At 37.5% G+C, this 26,279-nt stretch overlaps 1 protein-coding gene across 1 annotated transcript in view; it reads right to left on the bottom strand.

The window, feature by feature from the left end:
- E(bx) (nucleosome-remodeling factor subunit NURF301 E(bx)) overlaps window positions 1-26,279 on the bottom strand; it is a 693,176-nt gene that overhangs the window by 470,061 nt on the left and 196,836 nt on the right. The window contains exons 8-10 of the mRNA XM_090382976.1: window positions 14,042-14,074; window positions 8,156-8,167; window positions 6,474-6,616 (exon numbers count right to left, since the gene is read on the bottom strand). Of these exons, the coding sequence (XP_090239102.1) occupies window positions 6,474-6,616; window positions 8,156-8,167; window positions 14,042-14,074 (188 nt within the window). The remainder of the gene's footprint in view (window positions 1-6,473; window positions 6,617-8,155; window positions 8,168-14,041; window positions 14,075-26,279) is intronic.

Raw genomic sequence — 26,279 nt, 5'->3', positions numbered from 1 at the left:
TTAAAAAGTAGGTTTGTTTGTTTGTTATTTGGTTTTTAGGAGCATCAGCAACTAAGGCCATATTGCTCCGGGAATATGCGGTGGTCATTCCCTGACCTTTCCGCATCCTCCGTATTTGGTGGTGATGGGCTCGAACCCCGGTCTAATCAAGAAGCGTGTGCTATGCACTGCTGCTCCTTCCCATCTGGCTACGGAGGCGCCAATTACACCACGTGTTTATTAAATTAAATTAATCCCACATGTCATCAGTTAATGACTAAGTTAAATTAGATTAAATTAAATTAAATTAAATTAAATTATGAATACAATAGGGGTAGGTATTAAACATGTGAAGTAATGCATCCCAAGATAGAAAGGAGTAACAAGCTTGCAAAGTAGTGTTAAATAGTCACTAAACTTTGTTTAGGTGGTAACAGTGTTTACAGCAGAAAAGGAGCATCTTGATTATTGCATTTGACAAACTAATGGCTCACAAGAAATAAAATTATATAGAAAGATAGGAAAGCATAATAATACAAAGTAGACACAAATAGGTCGTGCTCGGGTAGTTCGGGGTTGCTATTCCCATTCCTTTAGTTAGTTAGTACCCTGAACATAGTTCTGTGAGCATATGCCAGTGTTTGGGCCAGTTGTGTGATGTATAAAAAGATAAAAGTTAAATAATAAATGAATAATAAAAAAATAAAATAATAATATAATCCTTGGTTAGCCAATCAGTCGGTACAAGTTTTCTATGTTTGTAAGACGCCAAAGAGGCTAGGTTATTTGTTATTTGGTTTTTAGGAGCATTAGCAACTAAGGCCATATTGTTCCGGGAATATGCGGTGATCATTCCCTGATCTTTCCGCATCCCCGTATTTGGTGGTGACGGGATCGAACCCCGGTCTAATCAAGAAGCGTGCGTTACACACTGCTGCTTCTTCCCACCTGGCTACGGAGGCGCCCCAAAGAGGCTAGGAGTATAGACTATACATTATGTACAAGCCTAGCAGCTAGAGAATATCAGTTAACCATAATACTATTGATATCAATGGTGTAGTTAATCAACTGTTTATATTCGATAATAAGGAGTGCTTTTTTGATATGGTAATACAGGTAGGCTGTAGGAAATTGGTTGTATAGAAGCTTATTGCAGAGATTTCTGATATTGTTAACTGTCAATTTTTTGCTATTGCACATAATGGCTATGAGGAGTGAGAGAATGATTCCAGCAGTGGGGAAGACTGATCCCAAATTAGCAACACATACGACATACCCAATATTCTTCTTGATGAGGTAGAACATGCGTTGAAGAAAATGAAGAATCAGAAGCACCAGGGGAAGATGAAGTTACTGTACAGTTGTTAAACTTGGGAGGAAGAGACGTAACACAAAAACTGGCAAGGCTCTTTACAAAATGAATTAGAAAAGCCGTGACATCTAATCAGTAGAATAATGCAATCATAGTTTTAGCATTAACAAAGGCACATGATGCAAGAAAGTAAGCTTATATAGCATTAGCCAAAAAAAAAAAAAAAAAAACCTTTATTTCACCCATCCACTCACACTAAATGTTTGTCAAGTTCTGCCTTGACAGTTCAATAACCATTTAAGCTATCAACTTCTATAACAACAGATGGAAGTTTATTCCACCAATCAACCACCCACTGGCTAAAGGCAAACTTCCGCACATCTATCCTACAACCGTCTTTCCTCAATTTGAATTTATGCCCTCTCAGGCAATTATTCTGAGCAAGAGGAAGAATCCCATCCGCATTGAGCATGCTCAAACCATTTAAGGCTTTATACACCTCAATCAGATTACCTTGCAGGTGCCTAGTCTCCAGACACTGTAATTTGTAAAATTTACGTAAGCCTTTCTTCGTAACAGCAACCCTTTGTTCCATTCACTAATCTTGTTGCCCTTCTCTGTACTCATTCCAACAGCTCTACATCCTTCTTTAAATGAGGCCTCCAGAACTGCATACAGTACTCAAGGTGTAGCTTGACCATTGCCTTATATAAGGAGATAATCACCTCCTTATCCCTGCTAGAAACATTCCTGTATATATCACTGACAAGACACTATGAGCTACTCTTGCAGACCATCTGCACTGCTCAGAAAACTTCATATCTGCCTGCACAATTACCCCCAGGTCCTTTTTTTGTTCTCTACCACCTGAAGTATCAGTTGATACGTCACTCTGGGGTTGCTGCTTCCCATATGTAATACTTTACATCTGTCAATGTTAAACTTCATTTGCCACCTCTCAGCCCATCTGCTCAACCTTTCCAGATCCTGTTGCAGCAGCATAGCGCCAGTAGTGTCCTTAACAACCCTGCCAACCTTTGTATCGTCTGCAAACTTGGACATTAAGCTTGATATATCATCATCAATATTATTTATAAATAAGAAAACAATAATGGACCCAACACTGAACCCTGAGGAACTCCACTAATAACATTAGTCCACGATGAGCAGTGTCCATTAATTACCACTCTGCCTTCTCCCCCTCAACCACCCCTTTATCCGTAGCAGCAATTTGCCTCCAGTGCCACACTGCTCCAATTAGTGCAGCAGTCTTCCATGTGCAACAGTATCAAAAGCCTTTCTAAGATCCAAATATATGATATCAAAGTTATTCTCTGCATCCAATTCCTTTGTGGCTGCATCATATTATCCAATCAAATTGGTCAGGCAAGACTTCCCCTAAACAAAACCATGCCATGTCCAAGCTATAACTGAAGTCTCGTCTAGATGATCCTGAAGTGCTTCTTTAACCAGTGCCTCCATTAATTTTCCTGGAACAGAAGTTAAACTAACAGGTCTATAATTACTTGTGTTGCCCTTTGATCCTCCTTTGTGATTTGGGGTCACATTTGCAATCTCCAGTCCATTCTGTTTTTTTAGTCCATCTGTCATCATGTCTTCGAGCTATGTGTCCTGCCCAAGACCATTTTAGTTCTTTAGTTTTGATAAGAATGTCCTTTACTTGAGTTTGCTGCCTAATCCATGTGTTTCTCTTCTTATCTAACAGTCTGATTCCCAATGTAATTCGTTCCATTCTTCACTGTGTAGTTCTCAGCTTCTCTTCCATTCTTTTGGTGAGTGCCCAGTTTAACTTCCATAAGTCATGGTGGAGAGTAAACATTGGTTCATTATTTTACGTTTCAGACAAACTGTGATATTGCTCTTCAGTATGTGACTATATTTCCTGAATGCTATCCATCCAAAATTTATTCTTCTCTTGACTTCCAGCCATTTATCTTATTACGGCTAATAACCTGTCCCAGATAAGTATATGACTCCACCATTTCAATTACTGCTCCTTCAATCATTATTTCCCTTTCTGTGGCATACTTGTTCATCATTACTTTTGTTTTAGCCATATTCATCTTTAGTCCAAAGTCCTTACTAACTGTGCATAATTGATTAAGATTTTCCTCTAATTCTTTGGAATCGTGACTTATGACCAGTGTCATCTGCAAATCGTAAATGGTTTAGGTACTCTCCTTTCACATTGACTCCTTTCTGCAACCAGTGTAATCTTCTGAAAGCTTCCTCAAGGGCAACAGTAAACAGCTTTGAAGATATTGTGTCTCCTTGTCAAACTCCTTTCTCAATTTTAAATTTCCTACTGTCTTTGTCTAGTCTAATAAAGAAGGTAGCACTCTCATATATTTTTTTCAAAATCATAATATGTGGGATATCTATGCCTTATCTTTCTAGTGCCCGAAACATTGCCTTATGGAGTCAAATGCCTTTTCATAATCCGCAAATGCCAGGCATAATGGTATTTTATATTCATTTGCTTTCTCCATTAGCTGTGATATTACGTGAAGGTGATCCATAGTTGAGAATCCTGTCCTAAAAGCCAGCTTGCTCTTTCGGTTGATTCTCATCAAGTATTCTTTCTAATCTGTTAGTAATGACCCTTGTGAACAACTTGTAGATGTGGGATAACAAGCTAATTGGTCTATAATTTCCAATTTCTCATTTATTTCCTTTCTTATGCAGCAAAACTATGATTGCATTATTCCACTGTTTAGGCGTCACACCTTTTCGAATGCACTTTGTGAAGAGCCTTGCCAGTTTTTGTGTTATGTCTCTTCCTCCCAATTTTAACAACTCTACAGTAACTTCATCTTCTCCCGGGGCTTTCTGATTCTTCATTTTCTTCAATGCATGTTCTACCTCATCAGGAAGAATATCGGGTATGTCGTATGTGTTGCTACTTTGCAATCCATCTTCCTCACTGCTGGCATCATTCCCTCGTTCCTTGTATAATTCTCTATAGCAGTCTTCTGCTATTTGAATTATACCCTCTCTGCTGTTTATAAGTACACCATTGCTATTCTTCAGTTTCAGTATCATTTGTTTTTCTGTATTACTGCTCATGGCTCTGATTTAAATCCTTTGTTTTCCCTTAATGCTTGTTCTACTTTTCTTGTGTTAAATCTTCTTATGTCCTCTCTGAGTCTCTTTGTAATGGCTTTGCATAACTCAGTATACTCAATTTTCTCCCTGTCTGTGTTTTTCTTGCTCTTCATTTGTCGTCTTCGGTTCATCATGACAAGTGTTTCTTGACTAATTTTTTCTTCTTTGGATTTCTTTTTCCCTATAGGTTTCTTGGGCTTTGTCACTTTCAGAAAGTTGTAATATTACTCGTCGATATCTTGGTTCTGAGCAGCCTGCAGAAGCTCAAACTTGTTCTTAAGTTCCAGTACATACTGCTTTTTCTCCTCTTCTGTTATCTCAAAGACCTTTATATTATTTACTCGAGTCAGTTTTTTCCTTTCCTTTCCTACATCTGTATCAAGTGTACATCTTACCATTCTGTGAACACTTCCAACATTTACCTTATTCAGGACGGTAACATCATTCACAATATATCTTCTTTTAGTGAGGATGAAGTCGATTTAATTAGTTGTTAATCCATTTGGACTCTTCCATGTCCACTTTCTGTTCACCCTTTTCTTGAAAAAAAGTGTTCATTACTGACAGTCCTTGAGATTTTGCAAATTCCACAAGTCTTTCACATCTTTCACCAATTCCAAAATTTCCTATAGTTCCCCTTTCTGTGCTGTTTTGTCTTTTTCCAACCTTAGCATTGAAGTCCCCCATAATGATAGTGTAGTGGGTTTTCTGCTCATCTAGAAGACTCTCAATTTCGGTGTACATTTCTTCAACCTCTTCATCATCATCATGGCTCGATGTTGGTTCATACAACATTATAACCTTTAGCTTGTATCTCTTAGAAATCTTAAGTATTAGTCTTGACACCCTTGGTGATGTGCTTTTGAATTCCAAAATGTTGTTTTTAAAATCTTTATGAACCAGAAACCCAACTCCACCTTCACTCCTTTCACTATTTCCATTGGTTTACAGCAGATTTCCACTTGATAAACTTATAAGTAATTCATTTCTTCTTTTTTCAGCCAAACAGATGATATTCCAATTCATATTTTCTAATTCCTTTTCCAGTTCTAATATCCTGTCTTGTACATAAATGAGGTTAAAGCTTATTTTTTTATATTTTTTTTTAGTTGAAACTAAATAATTTATAAAAAAGAAGATATATATAAATATAAAAAAACCACACAAAAAGTAACATAAAAAGTGCTTGAGTATGACAGATGAGACACCAGCAACTCTGTAATCTGAGGATCAAATGCCAACAGCTGCAGTCTCTGTTCAGACACATGCAAGTGTTTATGTTTCAATTTCAGAGAAGAGTGACCTTGTAAATTTTAAGGAAGATCATAAAAACATTCTTCATTATTAATTATGTTTTTCTCTCTATCTTTGTTTAACATTTTGTAAATGAATTTTGTAAATCATAATTAATAAAAGACCATTTTTTTTTCAACAAAAAAAAAAGCTAAAAATTAATTTTTTCATTATTAACAAAAATTGGTGTCAGACAAATGCCACAAGTGGACTTTGGTGGCTTGAACGAGGGAAGGTTAAATTACCAGTCTCTGTCACTGTTTTACATTTTCCAAATCCACCAGCACTTTTCCTTCTGAATGAAATTTTCATCCTAACTTAACATTGCCACCACTGGAATAGGAGGTGTAAAAGGGAAACATTACATATGAGGTAACACTTAGTTTAAGAGCTACTGGATAAATAAATCAGACATTCATTCAATGGGATATAGTTAGTATGGAATAAGAAGTAACCATCATCATCAAATAACAAGCAATAAGGGGAAAATGCACAATGTCAATAAGTTAAGTCTTTCCAAAAATGCAGTAAATTATGAGGGTGTGAAAGAGGTAATAAGGATGCAAGACATATTCAATGGCTGCTTTAGCAATGGAAAAGAAAGCCGAGGTACCATTTGGACATGAAACAAGTGTTGCTGCTACAGAATATTAAAAATAAAGAATCAAAATCTCAAAAATTTGTGTTAATGTGCCAATATCTGAAACTGCCCACCTGAGAAAAGCTTAAAATACTAAAAGAAGGGAAATGTAATATTTCTCACTTGATGCTTTAAGCCCAGAGTGTATTTAACCCATATTGTTCGATCCACATCCTCTTCAAATCCCACTTCTCGGCGTTCCCTTTTTTCTTGTTTTTTCCTGTCTTCACGTTCAGCAGCAGTTGTGCGATAGAAACGACAGTGGCCTATATATAAAAAGTAAACCAAATATTTTAAGAATAACAAAAGAATTTAATCAGATATTAGTATTCACCAAATGGTGTAAGAAAAAAATCAATTAATTAAAAAAATAATAATAAATAAAATTAAATTAAATAAATGACCTATTTGACGCCCTACTTGCATAGGTGTCTATCTACCTGCCCTTTGAATTCCCCTCCCCCACTTTACAAACCTCAATTACTGGAATAAGTTACCCATTGAGGTAACTTACTGCAGTAATTAATAACTTGCTGGCTAAAAGAATAAAATTTCCTACAATTATTGATGTTAACATTGGGAGAGTCGTTAATGATCGGTGCAAAAAAAGTAGGTTTAAATTTGAAAGTGTCTGAAATTCTGCCCAGACACAATAGGAGGCAGTACATGATGAGAGTCTTGTCAATCAATTCAGCCCTGGAGGAAATGTGCAAGGCTCAAGGGGTAAAATTTTTTTCAGCATGGTTTGTGCTTGTTAACAGGAGAGACTGCTTCTACAGGGATGGGATACACTTAAATAGAAAGGATGCAAGAATATTTGCTGATGCCAGTGAGGCAGTGTTAGGTGGGTTGGAAAACTGCTAGATTCGGGGGATTCACAGACTAAAAGGTTAAAAGTAGCTGCAGGCAGAGGTGAAGGTGATTCTTGCCCTACTTCTATTAGAATAAGCAGCGGCGTGGAGCAAGGGGTGTTGGGGGTTTCAGGGACTGATGGCAGTCATCATCATGAAACAGGTGGGTATATGGGATGTGTTAGGGTAACTAATAATAAGAATAGGTACATGTATACTCGCATGTATAGCAATGAATCCTAGAAGTATAGTAAATAAATTTGATGAATTTGAAGTGTTGGTCAAGACATTAAAGGTGTGGTGTCACACAGATATAAGGAATGCAGAACTGGAATTTAGGGAGTAAAATTTGTACAGAAAGGATAGACAGGATAGAAAGGGAGGAGGTGTTATGCTGTTAATTAAGAAAAACATAAAATCAAAAGAAGTGCATCCAGTTCATATAGATGAACAGTGCACTGTTGAATCAGTTTGGTGTGACATAAGCACTGGAAAAGCAGAAATAAGAGTAGAAGTGTGTTATAGGCCTAACAACTCAAATGAGTACAATGAACAATTGTACAGAGAAATAGTGGGCTAGTAAATCAGAATGTCTTATAATGGGGGATTTTAACTTCCCAGATATAGACTGGAACTTATGGGTTGGTCACTCGCACACTAGTAAGACTTTTGTGGATTTATTGGATGATTGTTTTCTGCAGCAACATGTTCGAGAGGCAACCAGAGAGGGTAATACTCTTGATCTGGTTATCAGCAGTGATCATTCGTGTATTAAGAATTTGCAGATAAAGGAACCATTAGATTGCAGTGATCACGGTGTACTGATGTGGGATTTACTTAAAGATATAATTACATTAAGGGGAAAAGGAAGGGGTTTTTGCTTCCGTAAAGGTGACTATAGTGGTCGCAGACAGTTTTTAAATTCTGTACAGTGGGAGCAACTGATGATGTTACCAACAGCAAATTCTAAGTGGAAAGCATTCAAGGAATTAATAGTGGAAGCTACTAAACATTTCATACCTATTAAGAAATATTGTTCAAGGTTTAGGCCTAAATGGTTGTCAAATGAACTAATGAGACTCGTGACAGAGAAGAAAAATGCATGGGATGCATATAAATTATCAGGCGACCCAAAAGCCTATGATATATATAAGCTAGTCTGCAATCAAGTCACAAAGGAGGTTAGGCAGGTGAAGGCAGATTATGAGAAATCTTTGGCAAAGGATGCTAAGAAAAACAGCAGGGATTTCTTTACTTATATAAACTCTAAAAGGAAGGGGATGAATCTGATTGGTCCACTTGATATCAATGGTTCGACTGTTGATGATCCTGCTCAGATAGCAAAAAAACTGAATGAGTATTTTGCATCTACATTCACACATGAGGAGTTATTAAGGTTTGAAAATGCCACAAGGTTATCAAATTGTAACTTAATGATTTTGTCATAACTGAGAACAAAGTGGAGGAGAAATTGTTGAAGTTAAACATAAGAAAGGCATCTGGGGTGGATGGGATCTATCCAGTTATATTAAAGAAGGCGGCAAAGGAAGTAAACAAACAATTAGCCATAATTTAGAGAGCATCCTTGATCTTTGTTCTCAGGGGAGGTCCCCATGGACTGGAGATGTGCAAATGTGTCCCCAATTCACAAAGGGGGATCAAAGGGCGACACGAGTAATTACAGACCAGTTAGTTTAACTTCTGTTCTGGGTAAAATAATGGAGTCACTGGTTAAAGATGCATTGCAGGATCATCTAGACAAGATTGCAGCAATAATTCAGACACAGCATGGGTTTGTTAAGGGAAAGTATTGTCTGACAAACTTTATTGGTTATTATGATGTGGTTACAAAGGAACTGGATGCAAAAAATAATTTTGATATCATATACTTGGATTTCAGGAAACTTTTAACACTGTTGTGCATGGAAGACTACTGTACAAATTGGAGCAGAATGGTATTAAGGGTAAGTTGCTACAATGGATAAAAGGATGGTTGAGTAGGAGAAGACAAAGGATGGTAATCAATGGGTGCTGCTCTTCGTGGACTAATGTTATTTAGTGGAGTCCCACAGGGTTCGGTGTTGGGTCCACTGTTGTTTTGTATATTTATCAATGATATTGATGAAGGGCCTTAGTATCAAAGTTTGCAATGCCAAGCAGCCTTCAGGATGACTTGGACATGCTTCAAGGATGGTCAAAAAAGTTGCAGGCTTACACTTGGGAGACAGTAATACAAAAATAAATAATGCACAGAAGTTGAATTAAAAACAGTAGAGGAAGAAAATGATTTAGGTGTTACAAATACAGTCAGACATGAAGTTCTCCAAACACTGTAGACAGGCAGCAAGGAAAGCAGGTCCCTTGTGTCCTATTAATGGTTTAACAAAATCATTGGCTTGTGGAAAAAGTCATAATTCCACTATATAAGGCAATTGTAAGACTGCATTTGGAATACTGTGTCTAGAACTATGGAAAACTAATCTAAAAAAAAAAAAGACAACTTCTTGAAAGAATCCAAAGATGGGCAACCTGCATAGCAAAATCTGCAAGAGGATGATCAAATGAGGAAAGATTTCAATTATGGGGGCCACAGAGCTTGTCAAACCTGGCACCTTAGAGTGGACCTAATTTAGGCCTAAGGCTCTGGGAGGGATGGTAAAAAATATAAAGGCAAAATTTTCACTGTTTTAAAAGATTCCAGAACTAGGAGACATAAATTCAAATTACAGGGGATGAGGTTTAGACCAGATCGTTTGAAGTTTTCTTTTAGCAGAGTCATTGATTACTGGAACAAGTTGCCTCCATAGGTAGTTGAGGCTGACAGTTTAAAGAAATTAATAGGTCAACTGGATAGTTGATCTATGAATTGACCTATGACAATTAGTCTATTTTATTATCTACTTTTTTATTTATCTTCTATTTTTTTATATCTGTCTTTATATTTTTATTATTTTTCATTTATCTATTATTATTATTGGTTATAATTAACTTTTTTTTATTTTATTTCTGACTGGTACAACAAAAAGCCTGTAGCTTCCTTGCACTATATGACTAACACTAATCCAGTTTAAACCCCTCACTCGGCAAATCTGAATTCATGGTCACATACTATTTATTTCAGAATGAATTTAAATAATTACCCATCTGAGTAATCACTAGGAACTATTCTCTCTCTCTCTCTCTCTCTCTCTCTCTCTCTCTCTCTCTCTCTCTCTCTCTCTCTCTCTCTCTCACTCATGAAATGCTTAATGCTTTTGTATATATGAATAGGTACGCATTCATATCCCTATGAAAAAAAAATGAGAAAAACTTATACAGTTATTTTTAATTAAAAAATAAGGCAAGCTCTAGAATAATTTATAACAGCGAAAATTTCACCTTCATTCATTTTACTTTCATCTCTCAGTGTTATAAACCTCAATCAAATCTCCTCTAAGATGTCTAGTTTCCAAGCTCTGTAGCCTACATATTTAAAGTGCATTCCTCATAGGGATGCCCTTTTACTGATCTTACCAAGTGAGTTGCCTATTTTTGGACCATTTCAAGAAGCTAAATTTTTTTTTTATGTGGTTTCCATTATTGAACATAGCATTCCAAGTGGGGTCTTATGACCTCCCTATCTCCATGAGCCAATGCTCAATAAATCGTCAATAGAATGCTATGGACCTTCCTTACCACCCATCTACACTGTTTGGAAAACAGTGTAGATGGGTGGTAAACCTCGTCTGACCATATCTTAATGCCCTAATCTGTTTTGTCCTCTACTGTTTATAGTTCAACTCCACCAAGTGTGTAAGTTATTTTGTGGTTGTTAAACTCATAGGTACATTATTTAATACTATTTCACAGTGAATTTAAATAATTACTCAATACACACAGACATCCCAGCAAAAAAAAAAAAAAAAAAAAACCAACTTAAGAGATATTGAGGTCAAGGCTGTACTAGTTGGGTTTAGCTCCCTCAGATTTGTGCTTTTTTTGGAGAGCCTGAAACACTGTGCTGAACTGTCCTTTATACCTGGACATCAGTGGGGCAGGGGACGCTCACTCTCTCAGAGTCCACATTAGTGGAATTATTTCTAACTAGAAAGACTTTTATCATACTTGCTGAATTTATACATGGTGTTTTATAGAAGGATAGACAGTAGTGACCTACCTCCTTGTGGTGTGGGGTGTGATGGGTCCATTTGCACTACAAGGCTAAATGGCCACTTTAATAATAATCTCTTAACCATACTGTTATATGAATTGATTTATGGACTTTTGTCGTTTTATTATATGTAATCTACTACAGTTAGTTCTGTTGCAAGACACAAATGAGAACTAGTTGCATAGGAGTGAAAGTCTGAGTAGTTACCAGGATGGAAGTTCATTCAAATGACAATGACTCTCTATGATGTCTCAGGCATGTCCATTTGCCTCCAAGACTAGCTGCATAACAGAACCATAACAGTCACTACATCTTTTCAACAAACGTCCTGTTTCTAGGAGTTACCCACACAGCTCCATCCTGGGTCCCTTCCTGTGATCCATCATCCTTGACGAGTTCCTCTCTATGGTTCTGGATATGGTTGATTGTATCGCATTTGCTGATACATTCAACCTTACAATGCTAGCTAACACCAGAGCCCTTCTAGAAGACACAGCCAATGCAGTCATTCTCAAGTTGTTTGCCTGCTTGGGAAAATAATAAAGTAAGCTTATCTGCAAAAAGATCTAAACCTCCCAAACACTTCCTAGTTCATTTCACTAATATACGTGGTATCAATTCCAATCTCAACAATGCCCATTTCCACTTCCAGTCTGCCAAACCCCATGTACTTTTTCTGATAGAATCTCAGTTATCAGTTGATTCAACTACTGCTCATCTCACTTGTCCAAATTATTCACTGTATGATCCCTTTCGCCTCAAAGGTGCATATGTCCATTCCAATATTCCCTGTCAGAGACTTTGTAATTTGGAATCTCCTCTTTTAGATCTTCTCTGGCTTAAAATCTCTCTACCTCATTGTGTCAAATTCTTCTGTTGTCTCTACCATTTTCCCAACTCCACTAATCACATGGAGCTCTTTGACGTCCTCTCTTTGCAACTTGACTTTCTTCAGTCCAACTTTCCTAACTGAGGTAATATTCCTTGGTGATTTTAATGTTCACAACTCCAGCTAGCTTCCGTTTTCTAGTCACACAAACCCAGCTGGTCGAAATTTACTTTTGCAATTACTAATGCCCTTGCCCAGATTGTTCATTTACCTACAAGGATACCGGACAATCCTAGCCATACAGCCAATATGCTTGATCTTTTTCTCTCACAAACAACTCTTCTAAGTACATGATCGAAGTGAGTGGTCCATTAGGCACCTCAGATCATAACTAGGTGATTGTCTCTTCTCCAATGGAGCCTTTATCTCATGGCTATTCACAACATCGTATTGTTTGGCATTACAAGAATGCAAAATGGGATGACCTGTGAGATTTCTTTTCTTCATTTCCTCGGTCGGGTTACTGTTTCAAAACTTCTGATGTCAATGTTTGCTCAGGTCATGTCAGTGAAATTATTCTTATAGGAATGGAATCCTTTATTCCACACTCCAATTTAAAATCTCGTCCTTTATCTAAACCTTGGTTTTCCAATAAATGTGCTAAGGCTGTTCAAAAGAAGAATGTTGCTGTAGTAATTGGCTTGTTTCCAATTCTTCAGTTTCATTTTCTGCCTACACCAAAGCTCACAACAATTGTAAAGCAATTATTAATCAGTCCAAACTAGGTTTTGAACAGGCTAAGAGTAGAAAACTTGCTTCTTGCCCTAATGATAGCAAGCATTCTGGTCTCTTGCCAAAGCTATTAGCTGCAATTTTTGCCCATCTCTGCCCCTACCTCTGTCAAAACCAGATGGTTCTATTGTCACTTCAGCCAAAGATAAAGCTGACCTACTAGCATCCCATTTTTCTTCCAACTTGTGTATTAATGATCTTGGTAAAACACCTCCCACCATTCCCAACACACTCCATTCAATGCCTCCTGTGGTCTTCTGTCAAAAGGATGTCCGAAGGATTTTGACGAATCTTGATGCAAAGAAAGCTCCAGGTCCTGATGGTATTAGATTCCGTGGTAGGGCGGATTTATGGGCTGTACAGAGTGAACAGAGTGTAAAACTCATAAACCTGCGGATTTATGAGCCATACAGAGTGAACAGAGTGTACAGCTGATAAATCCGCCCTACCACGGAATATTGTTCCCACATCTGGGACGGTATCCTCAAAACCTCTCTCAGGCTTCTAGATTCCATTCAGAAGAGGGCAGTTAGGTTAATTAATGCCTCCTCTCTAACAGAGTCTCTCCACTCGCTGTCTCATAGACGTACTATTTCTTCTGCATGCCTTTTCTACAGACACTTCCATGGGCACTGTTCTTCTGAATTTGCTTCTATAATTCCCACTCTCTCTTTCAAAACAGTCCAAGCATGTGTCACCACCAGCCAACATCCATTTACTGTCCAACTTCAAACTCACAGAACCAACTTTTCATCTTCCTCGTTTATTCATTCAACTGCCGTTTTCTGGAACAACCTTCCTCCATACGTATTTCCTGAAAATTACAGTCTACAAAAGTTTAAGTCCAATGTCAACAAATATCTTCTTTCTTTCATCTTCTCAACCTCCAACCCAAGCACGGTACTAAGTATTATGAGCTCTAATACCTCTGGTGTTTGGGGTTTTCTTAAAAAAAAAAAAAAAAAAACATCTCACGGAACACTAGTGTTCCGTGCAACACAGTTGGGAAACACTGATCTAGGGACTGGACCTTCCACTATCCCCTTGTTCACTGTCATCTGAGACTTGCCACTGGGTATGGCACTGGTTACTATCTGGCTATCTCATGGGACACACCTATGGCTTTCTACTTTGGCTACCTCCATTGCCCATGTCTCACTCTTCACTTGGCACTGGCCAAATATTTCTGGCCTTCCCTGGAAAGCTCAGGTGAGTTTATAATCAGCTTTGCCAGAGTTCCATATACCTACTACCTTCCTGTGGTCTGGATGGTAACCAGGGGGTCAGTGATATTCCACATGGCCTCTAGGCTAAGTGACCTGAAGAACAACATAAGATAATTCTACACAATACCATACAAACCACAACACTATACACACATTCTGGCTTCTACAGGGTTCGGTATACTTCACAGAGTAATGAACATTGTGGACAACCACTGGCGCCACCAGCCAATCAATACTATACTCCCTACGATTCTATATTTGTACCTCAGATATACAGTCGATTCCGGTTATTTGGGACATATTGGAACTAGTGCATTTTGGCCCGATTAAGCGGCTGCCCCAATTATCCGAAGTTTCACCTAAATAGTTAAAAATACAATGGAACCACCACTTTACAATTGGTTCACTGTACAATCAAATCACATTACGATGGAGTCACCACAGTAAAGTACCGTTCACTATACGATGTGTAATAAGCGCCGGTCATTGTGATCACGTTTGTGAATTGAATTTTAATTCTATTAAACAGCGATTCTAATTAGCGAAAATAGGAGGAATATTATCCACAGGCTATAAAAGTAAAGATATATTAAGCACAAATTTACCCTTTATTACCTTACCAATTAAAAAATTAAATGATATGCGAAATTCGGAAGACTATACATGATAATCGGAATAATTAATACGTAATGTAATATGTACATACTAACTAAACTAGTTGACATTTCTGTTCACTGACATTTGTGGGTGGGGGTTAAAATTTAAAACAGTAAAAAGATAAGCAATCAATAACAAAAAACACAGCACACACACACACAAATTGCAAGTAACATGATACGCGCAAGTGAAAACGGAGTAACAAATTATGAAGCTTTAAAAATAGGAATGAAGAGAAGATTCTGAAAATTATTTTTTTTATATGAGTGAAGATTCCATAGAAGTGTAAACATATCTTACCATAAATAACCCACAGAATTCCAGCTGCCGGTATTATCGCAAATTCAATAAGATCTAGTTTACTATCAGTTCCTGATAGATTTCACTAACACAAAAGCCCAATAAACAGGTGACTACTAATTGTTTTTATTGTTTTATGGTTGTGACCTCCAGAAATCCAATCGAACTACGTGGTACGGTCGGAGACAATCATAGGGTAATCTCCCATGCTGCGGTCTTCTGCCCCGATTAAACGGCATTTTGCCCCGATTAAACGGCATTTTGTCCCAATTAACCGAAGTAAACCCTGGCTATTTTCTCAATTGTTCTGTTTTTTTAAGATTTGTCCCAAATAAACGGCTGCCCTGATTAACCGGTGGCCCAAATAACCGGAATCCACTGTATTACCAACCAATAAGAAGATACTTCCCACATTCATTTTTACTGATTCCTTTCAGGGCTTATACTCTTTAGTGAAATACCCAATGCTAAGATGGCTGGTTGCTAAGCTTTACAGACAACATAAAGAAAACATTTAGTGAACTGTAGAGGGATAGTGTTTTCTACAGAGCCTGTTTAGTTCTTTGTCCTAGGAATTTACATAAAGTTCTAAGGAATTACGTTGGGAGCAGCAGCATGATAGCTGGATCCAGATTTGCTCAGAAAATATACTTCATGGTAGCTTATGCAGATGATTTTCTTATTTATGGAAACTTGGAGGAGAAGGCCAACCCCAGGCTTGACCAACTTTTAGAGTGGAGTTGCATAAGCTCACTGTCTTCAAGACTAATACCCAGGGCCAGTTCTGGTAGGTGTGCAGTGCGTGCATGCACGCAGGCGATCAAATCCCTAGAGTGGCCGATAGTCCACTTTAAAGAATAAAATTAAAATGTAATTTAATATTATTTTAATATAGTGGTCGGCGATGAAATAGCGATGTGGCATTGTTAATAAATAATATTGTATTCTCTAAAGGCCCATTCACAATGAAAATTAAACATAAGAAAATTAAACAAACACACATGAGGAGTTATTCAGCAAGGGGAATGCCAGAGGTGTATTCAACTCTAGCAGTAAGCTACAGAATCTTGAAATAACTGGGAGTAAAGTGGAGGAGAAACTGTTGAAGATAAACACAAGAAAGGCACCCGGGGTGGATGGGATCTATCCAGTTATATTAAAGGAGGCAGCAAAGGAAGTAAGCAAACCCTTAGCCATAATTATGAGAGCTTCCTTGGACTCAGGGGTGGTACCCATAGACTGGAAATGTGCAAATGTGACCCCAATTCACAAAGGAGGATCAAAGGCTGACACAAGTAATTATAGACCTGTGAGCTTAACTTCTGTTCCAGGAAAATTAATGGAGGCACTGGTTAAAGAAGCACTGCAGGATCATTTAGACAAGACTTCAGTTATAGCTCAGACACAGCATGGTTTTGTTAAGGGGAAGTTTGTTTGTTTGTTTCGGGATTTATTGGGCGCATCGGCAACTATGACCATAGTGCGCCATTAAGGGGAAGTCTTGCCTGACCAACTTGATTGGATACTATGATGCAGTCACAAAAGAACTGGATGCAGGGAATAACTTTGATATTATATACTTGGATCTTAGAAAGGCTTTTGATACTGTTGCACATGGAAGACTGCTACACAAATTGGAGCAGTGTGACATTGGAGGCAAATTGCTGCTATGGATAAAGGGGTGGTTGAGGGGGAGAAGACAGAGAGTGGTAATCAATGGACACTGCTCATCGTGGACTAATGTTATTAGTGGAGTCCCTCAGGGCTCAGTGTTGGGTCCATTATTGTTTTCTGTATTTATAAATGATATTGATGATGGTATATCAAGCTTAATGTCCAAGTTTGCAGATGATACAAAGGTTGGCAGGGTTGTCAAGGACACTACTGACACTATGCTGCTGCAACAGGATCTGGAAAGGTTGAGTAGATGGGCTGAGTGGTGGCAAATGAAGTTTAACATTGACAAATGTAAAGTACTACACATGGGAAAAAGCAACCCCAGAGCAACGTATCAACTCTGTGGTACTACACTGACAGTGGTAGAGAATGAAAGGGACTTGGGGGTGATTGTGCAGGCAGATATGAAGTTCTCTGAGCAGTGCAGACGGGCTGCAAGAGTAGCTCATGGAGTATTGTCAATGATATACAGGAATTTTTCCAGCAGGGATAAGGAGGTGATTATTCCATTGTATAAGGCAATGGTCAGGCCACACCTAGAGTACTGTATACAGGTCTGGAGGCCTCATTTCAAGAAGGATGTAGAGCTGCTGGAACGAGTACAGAGAAGGGCAACAAGATCAGTGAATGGAACAAAGGGGTGCTCTTACGAAGAAAGGCTTAAGTTTTGCAAATTACAGTGTCTGGAGACTAGGCACCAGCGAGGTGATCTGATAGAGGTGTATAAAGCCTTGAATGGTTTAAGCATGCTCAATGCTGATGGGATTCTTCCTCTAGCTCAGAAAAATCACCTGAGAGGGCATAAATTCAAATTGAGGAAAGACAGATGTAGGATAGACGTGCGGAAATTTGCCTTTAGCCAGGTGGTTGGTTGGTGGAACAGACTGCCATCCCTTGTGGTGGAGGTTGATAGCCTAAATAAGTTTAAGGCTCAGCTGGACAGGTATTTTGAACGAACAGAGGGGTGAAGTGGAAGTGGGTTTTTTTTTTTTTTTTTTTTGGCTGATGCTGCATAAGCTTGCTTTCTTGCATCAAATGCCTCTATTAATGCTAATGCTAATAAAAAAAAGTAACAAACATTACCATAAAATTAAGAAGTCAACATTCACAATGGGAACATAAACACGCCCGTAAACATATTTGGTAGCCATGGAAACAACATGTTCTTCTTTCATACTTCAAAAAATTGTTTGCATAATGACGGATGATATAGCTGTGCAGTTTATGGGTATAAATATATTCATTTCAGACCGAAGCATACATGTTAGGTGTTTTGCATCAGAAAATTTAGAAGTGCAAGCACAGGCAATGGTGAGTTCATCCGTTGAACCAGAGAAGGATTCAACAATGGGACTTCCATAACCTCTATGATTGTGTCTTGTTTTAAACCACGTAAACAAAAGCATAAAAGCTTGGAGTTTGCAAACTTTCATGTTAACGTCTTATGATTAAGTTTAAGGTTACACTTACGTAATTCATTGTGAATGGTTTCATTAAATAATATAGATACAAGGTTTTATTTTATGCTTATGTTAAGTTTAATTTTCATTGTGAATGGGCCTTTATTCCTGTACCATCTTAAAGCGATATTTACATCATTGTTTTAACTGTTGAAGGAAATTTAAATAAAGAGAGAAATGCACACGAATTTAAATATTCACCCAACGATCAATTCTCTTGTCGACCGTTTTCAACATTTTCACAGCAAAAAATTCGTTACTACCAAGTGAGCAGTGGGGTGAGAAGTATGTGGATGGACAACAGGTGCATAAATCATAAATATAACCTAAGAAACTGTCGTGTGAGATTAGAGCTTTTGCTGATAAAGAATAAACATAACAGGTACGTGTTTTCATTTTTTTTCCCGTTAGTTATTGGCGCATCGACTTCTGTGGCCATAATGCACTTCCCAAACTTTTTGCATTTTACTGTGATCCAAGCCAGAGGCTGTTGTTGTTGTTTGTTTGTTATTTGGTTTTTTTAGGAGCATTAGCAACTAAGGCCATATTGCTCCGGGATATGCGGTGGTCATTCCCTGACCTTTCCGCATCCTCGTATTTGGTGGTGACGGGCTCGAACCCCGGTCTAATCAAGAAGCGTGTGCTACGCAGTGTTGCTGCTGCTCCTTCCCACCTGGCTACGGAGGCGCCTAAGCCAGAGGCGGGATTCGAACCCACGACCTTTGGGTTGCAAGGCAGGCACCCACCTGGCTAGCCCGGTCGGCTTTCATTTTGTGCTTATTTATTTTAATTTAGTGTAAGTAAACCTTTGGTACCCGCACAGAAAGGTTTAAGTCAGGTTTGGGTCATCACAAAATTTTTATACATTTGAAAAGAGAAAAAATAGTTTGTGTCCTGTAAGCAAAGAATTATTATTATTATAGGTTCAGATGTGTCAGATAGGAAAACAAAACATCAGTCTGGTGCTTTTTATCACAAGCAGAAGAATGAAAGTGATAAGGAAAAGGACAAATTACAAGGATCCATGCTGAAATTCATAAAGTTGGACGAGGTTGACCCGACAGCATCAACATCAGTCGCTTCGGAATTCATTTCAGACAGTAAGGATGAAATGGAAGGTGAAAAATCAAATGACAAGTTTGAAGTTCGTTTGAAATTGTTCCAAGAAATATCAGTGCCTGAATCAAGCTATGGTGAGGATAATTTAGAAAATAATAATTGTGTTGAATTGAAGGCCGAATATGATATAGCGGATCCTTATAGCTGGCCACCAATTATTAATAATCGGTTACTAGAACTCATAATTCAGAAGGACTTGTAACGCCTCAAAATATGAAATTTCCTAAAGATAACAATGAAAGATCATTTTATGCATCACAATATATGAGACTTTTACCTAACAGTGAAAAAGTTCAAAAAACTTGGTTAATCTATTCTACAAAATCGAATAGTGTGTTTTGCTTTTGTTACATTAGCATTAGTAGAGGCATTTGATGCAAGAAAGCAAGCTTATGCAGCATCAGCCAAAAAAAAAAAAAAAAAAAAAACACTTCCACTTCACCCCTCTGTTCGTTCAAAATATCTGTCCAGCTGAGCCTTAAACTTATTTAGGCTATCAACTTCCACAACAAGGGATGGAAGTCTGTTCCACCAACCAACCACCCGCTGGCTAAAGGCAAATTTCCGCACGTCTATCCTACATCTGTCTTTCCTCAATTTGAATTTATGCCCTCTCAGGTGATTATTCTGAGCGAGAGGAAGAATCCCATCAGCATTGAGCATGCTCAAACCATTCAAGGCTTTATACACCTCTATCAGATCACCTTGCTGGTGCCTAGTCTCCAGACACTGTAATTTGCAAAACTTAAGCCTTTCTTCATAAGAGCACTCCTTTGTTCCATTCACTAATCTTGTTGCCCTTCTCTGTACTTGTTCCAGCAGCTGTACATCCTTCTTGAAATGAGGCCTCCAGACCTGTATACAGTACTCTAGGTGTGGCCTGACCATTGCCTTATACAAGGGAATAATCACCTCCTTATCCCTGCTAGAAGTTAAAAGTTTGCTTTAAAGCAAAACAAAGTAACAGATAGTTAGAGGTTTTCAGATTGGCAACATTTATCCACTCATTTATCACAGCATGAAACAAGTGTAGAACATATGCAAAATTGTAAAAAGTGGTATGAATTAAAAACACGCCTTGACAACAATTGTACAATTGACAAAGAACAACAATGGTACTTTGAATCTGAAAAAAAAGACGATGGCTAGCCATTATTGAAAGAATCATTGCAATTGTTCAGTTTTTAGCAGGGCAGTGTTTATCTTTCAGAGGTAAAAATGATAAATTTTATGAAACAAATAATGGAAATTTTTTAATTGGCGAAATTTGACCCCATTATCTCACAGCAGGTCAATAACAACACAATCTCAACCTGCTAAAAGTCATATGCCTCATTACTTAGGCCATGCTTTTCAAAATGAAATCATATCTGTTTTAGCAAGTGGCATAAACTCAAAAATCAAGGAATTTGTAAACAAAGCAAAATATTTTTCGGTAATTCTCGACTGCACTGCCAGATGCCAGTCACACTGAACAGATAGCATTTGTAGTAAGAATTGTAAATATTGACGCTTGTGATGTTGCAGTTCGAGAATTATTTCTAGGGTTTTATCCAGTATCAGACACTACAGAGGAAGGTTTATGAATTATCTTTTAAGAACTCTTAACAGATTATGAATTAGACATTCAAGATATGCATGGACAAGGGTGTGATAACGGGACAAATATGCGTGGTAAGCATAGTGGCTTGCAGAACAGAATTAGGAATATAAATCCTAGAGCCTTTTTTGTACCTTGTGCATCTCATTCATTGAATTTAGTTGTAAACAATGCTGCCAAAGTAACATTTGAAACAGTTAAATTTTTTTTTAACATTGTTCAAGAATTGTACACGTTTTTTTCTGTATCCCCTTACAGATGGGATATGCTAAATCGTAATATCACTAGATTAGCACTGAAATCAGTAGGTGAATAAAAGAGTGCGACCTCTCAGATCTTGAAAAGTTTAAATTACATAATAGATGATAATTCCAGAGACATGAAAACAAAACATACAGCTCAATATTTGTTAGATCAGGTTGCGTCTTTCAAGTTCATTTGCTCAGCCGTTATATGGAATGATATTCTGTCAAAAATTGATGTTTTAAGTAAAACGTTGCAGTGCCCTCAATCCAACATAAATAAATCTCTTAATGTTTTGAATGAGCTTGTTAAATTTCTAAGTGCAACCAGATCTGATGAGGCATTTAATAAATATATTAGGGATGCAAAAATTTTAGCTGCAGAAGTAAATGTAGTGGCAGAATTTCCAGTTGTAAGGAGTAGAACTAAAGTTTACCATTTTGATTATGAAAGTCCCAATGAACAAATCATAAATCCAAAAGAATTGTTTAGAATACAATTTTATCTAACAATTGTTGATACAGCCTTAAATTCCACACAGGAAAGGTTTGAAAATCTAAATGAATGTAATGATGTATTTAAATTTCTTTGTGAATTTGGAGAAATGACAAGAGGAAATTAAAAAACCTTGTTTTGATTTAGATGTTTCCCTTGAAATTAATAAAGGAAGTACAAGTATTAAGGATATTAATGGTCTTCAGTTCTTCAATGAGCTGATAACATATAGAATTTTGAGCAGTGGAACTGCAGACCCATTAAAAAACGACATATATTACAAAAAATAACTTTCTGTCATCATCTCCTAATCTATTTATAGCTTTCAGAATTTTTCTGACATTACCAGTTAGTGTAGCATCAGGTGAAAGGAGTTTTTCGAAACTCAAACTTATAAAAACATATTTAAGAACATCAATGACTCAAGAAAGGTTTAATGATCTAGGACTGTTAGCTATAGAAAAGGAATTGTGTGAAGGTTTAGAATTATCAGATGTTATTGATGAATTGGCAAATAAGAAAGCAAGAAGAGTGCAGTTCTAATTTCATGGGTACAATTTGTTACTTCTGTTTGATATCTTGTACATTTTTGATTTGAATAAATTAAAATAAATATATCAAATATTTCTTTGGATTTTTTCACCCCTGTCAACTATATGGAACTGTCATAAAAACATACTAGTTTGTTGTTTGTTTGTTATTTGGTTTTAAGGAGCATTGGCAACTAAGGCCATATTGCTCCGGGAATATGTGGTGGTCATTCCCTGACCTTTCCGAATTCTCCGTATTTGGTAGTCACGGGCTCGAAGCCCAGTCTAATCAAGAAGTGTGTGCTATGCACTGCTGCTCCTGCCCACCTGGCTATGGAGGCGCCTATAAAAACATAATAGTAGGCTCCCATGGGTTGGGTTAGGTTATGAATCTACTCACGATCCACATTGATAGGGGTGGACAAATATCTCTAGCATGCAGGCGGCTAACAGCCCAAAACCGGCCCTGCTAATACCACAGCTATATGACTAAAAGATCAACTCAGTTTGACTAGGCCACCCTTGTGAAACATGGGGAAGTTTCTCTGAAGTATGCATGTCAGGTTAGGTACTTAGGGTTGTACCTCAAGGATAGATTGTGGGCATGCATGCTATCTAAAGGACAAGACCAAGTCACTGCATGCCTGCAAAACTCCAGAGAGTCATAAGAACTGACTGGGGGCTCACCTTTGGAGCTTGTGTACAACACAACAACAGAGCTTGTTTGTTTGTTTGTTTGTTATTTGGTTTTTAGGAACATTAGCAACTAAGACCATATTGCTCCGGGATATGCAGTGGTCATTCCCTGACCTTTCCGCATCCTCTGTATTTGGTGGTGATGGGCTCGAACCCCTGTCTAATCAAGAAGTGTGTGCTACGCACTGCTTCTCCTTCCCACCTGGCTACCGAGGCGCCAAATATATATATAATGATGGTGAGATGATGAAGGGGTCAAACTGGGTAAAAAAGACTTGACTTAAAAATTGTCTTAAATCTGGAGATTTATTAGCAGCTAGCTATGCTTTTATTATAGGAAAGTTATACACTTGGTCGTCGACTTACAACCTATGCGACTTACGACCGGCCGCACTTACGACCACAAAAAAAATAAATAAATAAACAATAAATAAATGAATAAATTAATAATAAATCAGGAAGTCACTACTGAGGACACCCATCATCCAGGTGAGGGGGCACATCGATGACGGGAGGCCTGAGGACAGCACCAGGCAGGTGGTAGATGACTTTCATCAACCGGTGAAATACCACCACTTTGCTTATTGGAGGCTTGAAGTGGTGAAACCCATGTTTAGTCTCTAGAGCAAAGTTTCCGGCATCCCCCTCCCCCCATACGTCTCCTTCAACCCATGCTTTTTTTAACCCAAGCACGGTACTAAGTACTATAGGTTCTAATACCTCTCGTGTTTGGGGTTCACATAAAAAAAAAAAAAAAAAAAAAAAGGCACATACACTTAGTCGCTCTTTCTCACATATACCCAGTCGCCTTCAAGCATCTACTGCGTGTGGTGTATTAATTAAAATTCTACTGAAATACGCATAAAATGTTTAGTAAAAGGAAAATGCCTTCATCTACATATACGCCAGCTAAGAAGTCAAGGAAAACTATTGATTTAGAGTGTAAAATGAAAATTATCCAGCAGTATGAAGGCAGAAAGAAAGTGAATACAATAGCATGTGACTTGAATAGCACATTCCACGGTATCGACAATACTTAAGGACAAAGAAAGAATTCGGGAAGCTGTGAAAGGTTCTGCACCTATTATGTCTACAATTTTAACCAAACAACGACAGGAATCCATCCATGAAATGGAGAAATTGTTGTTTATGTGGATGGAAGATTTAATACAAAAAATACACCCCTGAACCTTCACACAGTGCAAGCAAAGGCTAGAAGTTTGTTTCAGAGTTTAAAATCATGCACCGGACATGATTAAACAGAAGATTTTCAGGCTAGTACTGGGTGGTTTAAGCGTTTAAAAAAAAAATTTGCTTTGCATAATGTCTATATAAATAAACATCTCCTACCTCAACCCAAGAACATGACCCTGATGATGCACAACCCAGCACAAGCAAAGATTAAATACATTATGTACAGTATTATTTTTCGCATTATGTACAATATAATTATAGATTGTAGTTTTGTTTTTTTATAAACAGTATGAATAATAAACCAATTAAAATGTAGAGGTTTGAATTTAACCTCATAGAGAGAGAGAGAGAGAGAGAGCCTAGGCATAGAAACGAAGATATGTACAGTATCGCTAAGTAAAAGATAAAAACATTACTGTATTTAAATTGAAAAATAAAAGATGATAAAAAGATTAGAAAGGTTAAAAAATACTGTTAATAAATATATGGCCAACATACGGCCAGATCGACTTACGGCCTGTCAGTCAGAACAGAAGTTGGTCATAAGTCGACAACCAACTGTATTTATATTTCTTGCTATTTGTAAAAATAAAAAATATGAATCTGAAGATTTATCATATTTTTACCAATATGGATATAATGACTGGATGGATTTAAATGCAATTATGGATGTTAAAACTCTAAACACTGTTCAAAATTCTCCATCCAAATACTTACTGTGTATATTTCAAGATTTTGAAGGAGCCTTCAACAACATTCAATGAGGAAGTATTCTTCAGAGGTTTTGATTGACAAAATGTCCTTGTCAAATTTATCAAACTTTCAGAAGTTATTTTACTGACCATTATTATTCAGACTCCTTTTCACAAAATGGTTAAACAAATCTACAAAGGCTGAATAATAATGGTCAGTAAAATAACTGACCATTTTGTGAATTATCTTGGCTGTATTATCTTGGCCCAAGATAATACAGCCTTTTCTAAAATTGCTTATACCAGTTGCTTTCTTCTGCCTGCTGATCCCAGGAGCTTCTTGCAGTGATCTCAAAAAAACTGTCACCAATGTTCTTGTAATGGACCAAGATTGATGTGCGGCGGGATTCAAACCTGCGACCTTTGGGTTGCCAGGCAGGCACTTTACCCACCTAGCTAGCCCGGTCGGCAAAGGATAAAATTAAACCATGATGTTCATTCAGAGGCTAGTTCTTGTAGAAGACTGCCTACTGTGAAACTTTTGGATGGAACCATTCAGTATTCATCTACTATTAAATATTGGGTCTGTTATTAGATAATAGATAAACATTTACCTATCAAGTCATTAATGTTGAAGACAAAAAAAAAAAAAAAAATTATTGGGATGATTGCTCATATAACCAGAATGGTGATTGTTGTTCTTATTTGGTTTTTAGGAGCATTAGCAACTAAGGCCATATTACTCCAGGGATATGCGGTGGTCATTCCCTGACCTTTCCGTATCCTCAGTATTTGGTGGTCACGGGCTCAAACCCTGGTCTAATCAAGAAGCGTATGCTACGCACTGCTGCTCCTGCCCACCTGGCTACGGAGGCGCCAACCAGAATGGAATGGGGACTGAAAGGAAAAGCTCCACATCTATATTCCATTATATATTTTTTCCCCATCATGTGATATGTTGCCAGTGCTTGGTTCACAACTAGTAAATTCATTATGCAGTGTCATCTGACCAGCAATCAATAATTAATGTTGCTTAAAATCACCCAAGGCCTGTAGTACAGTATCTTTTGCATGAAGAATGCTATTAGACAACAAATTCAATTATGTTGAGTTTTCTTTAACAAATCTACAATGGCAATAATTTTTTTTCATCACAGTATTCCTCCCAACATTTTGGGTACTGCTATTGCCCTTGCTACTGAAATTAAATTTTAAAAAAAGACAACAATTAAAAATCATCCCATGGGTATTAGGCAAAGATAGAACAATTATTTTTGGCATCATCATAACATCCTTTGTATCTGAAGTGTCATTTGTGCCTAAACCTAGCTTGTACACAACTTTTATTTTCACTGGTCAAGGTTCTCTCAACCAAACGTTTTTTTAAGAATGGCACTTTGTCAACAAACCACTGTCAC

This window comes from Mastigoproctus giganteus, chromosome 10 (assembly GCF_048544385.1).
Source record: "Mastigoproctus giganteus isolate SK-2022 chromosome 10, ASM4854438v1, whole genome shotgun sequence".
Taxonomy (NCBI): domain Eukaryota; kingdom Metazoa; phylum Arthropoda; class Arachnida; order Uropygi; family Thelyphonidae; genus Mastigoproctus; species Mastigoproctus giganteus.
The sequence above is the reverse complement of the archived record's forward strand: the minus strand, read 5'-3'. Positions and strand labels throughout refer to the sequence as shown.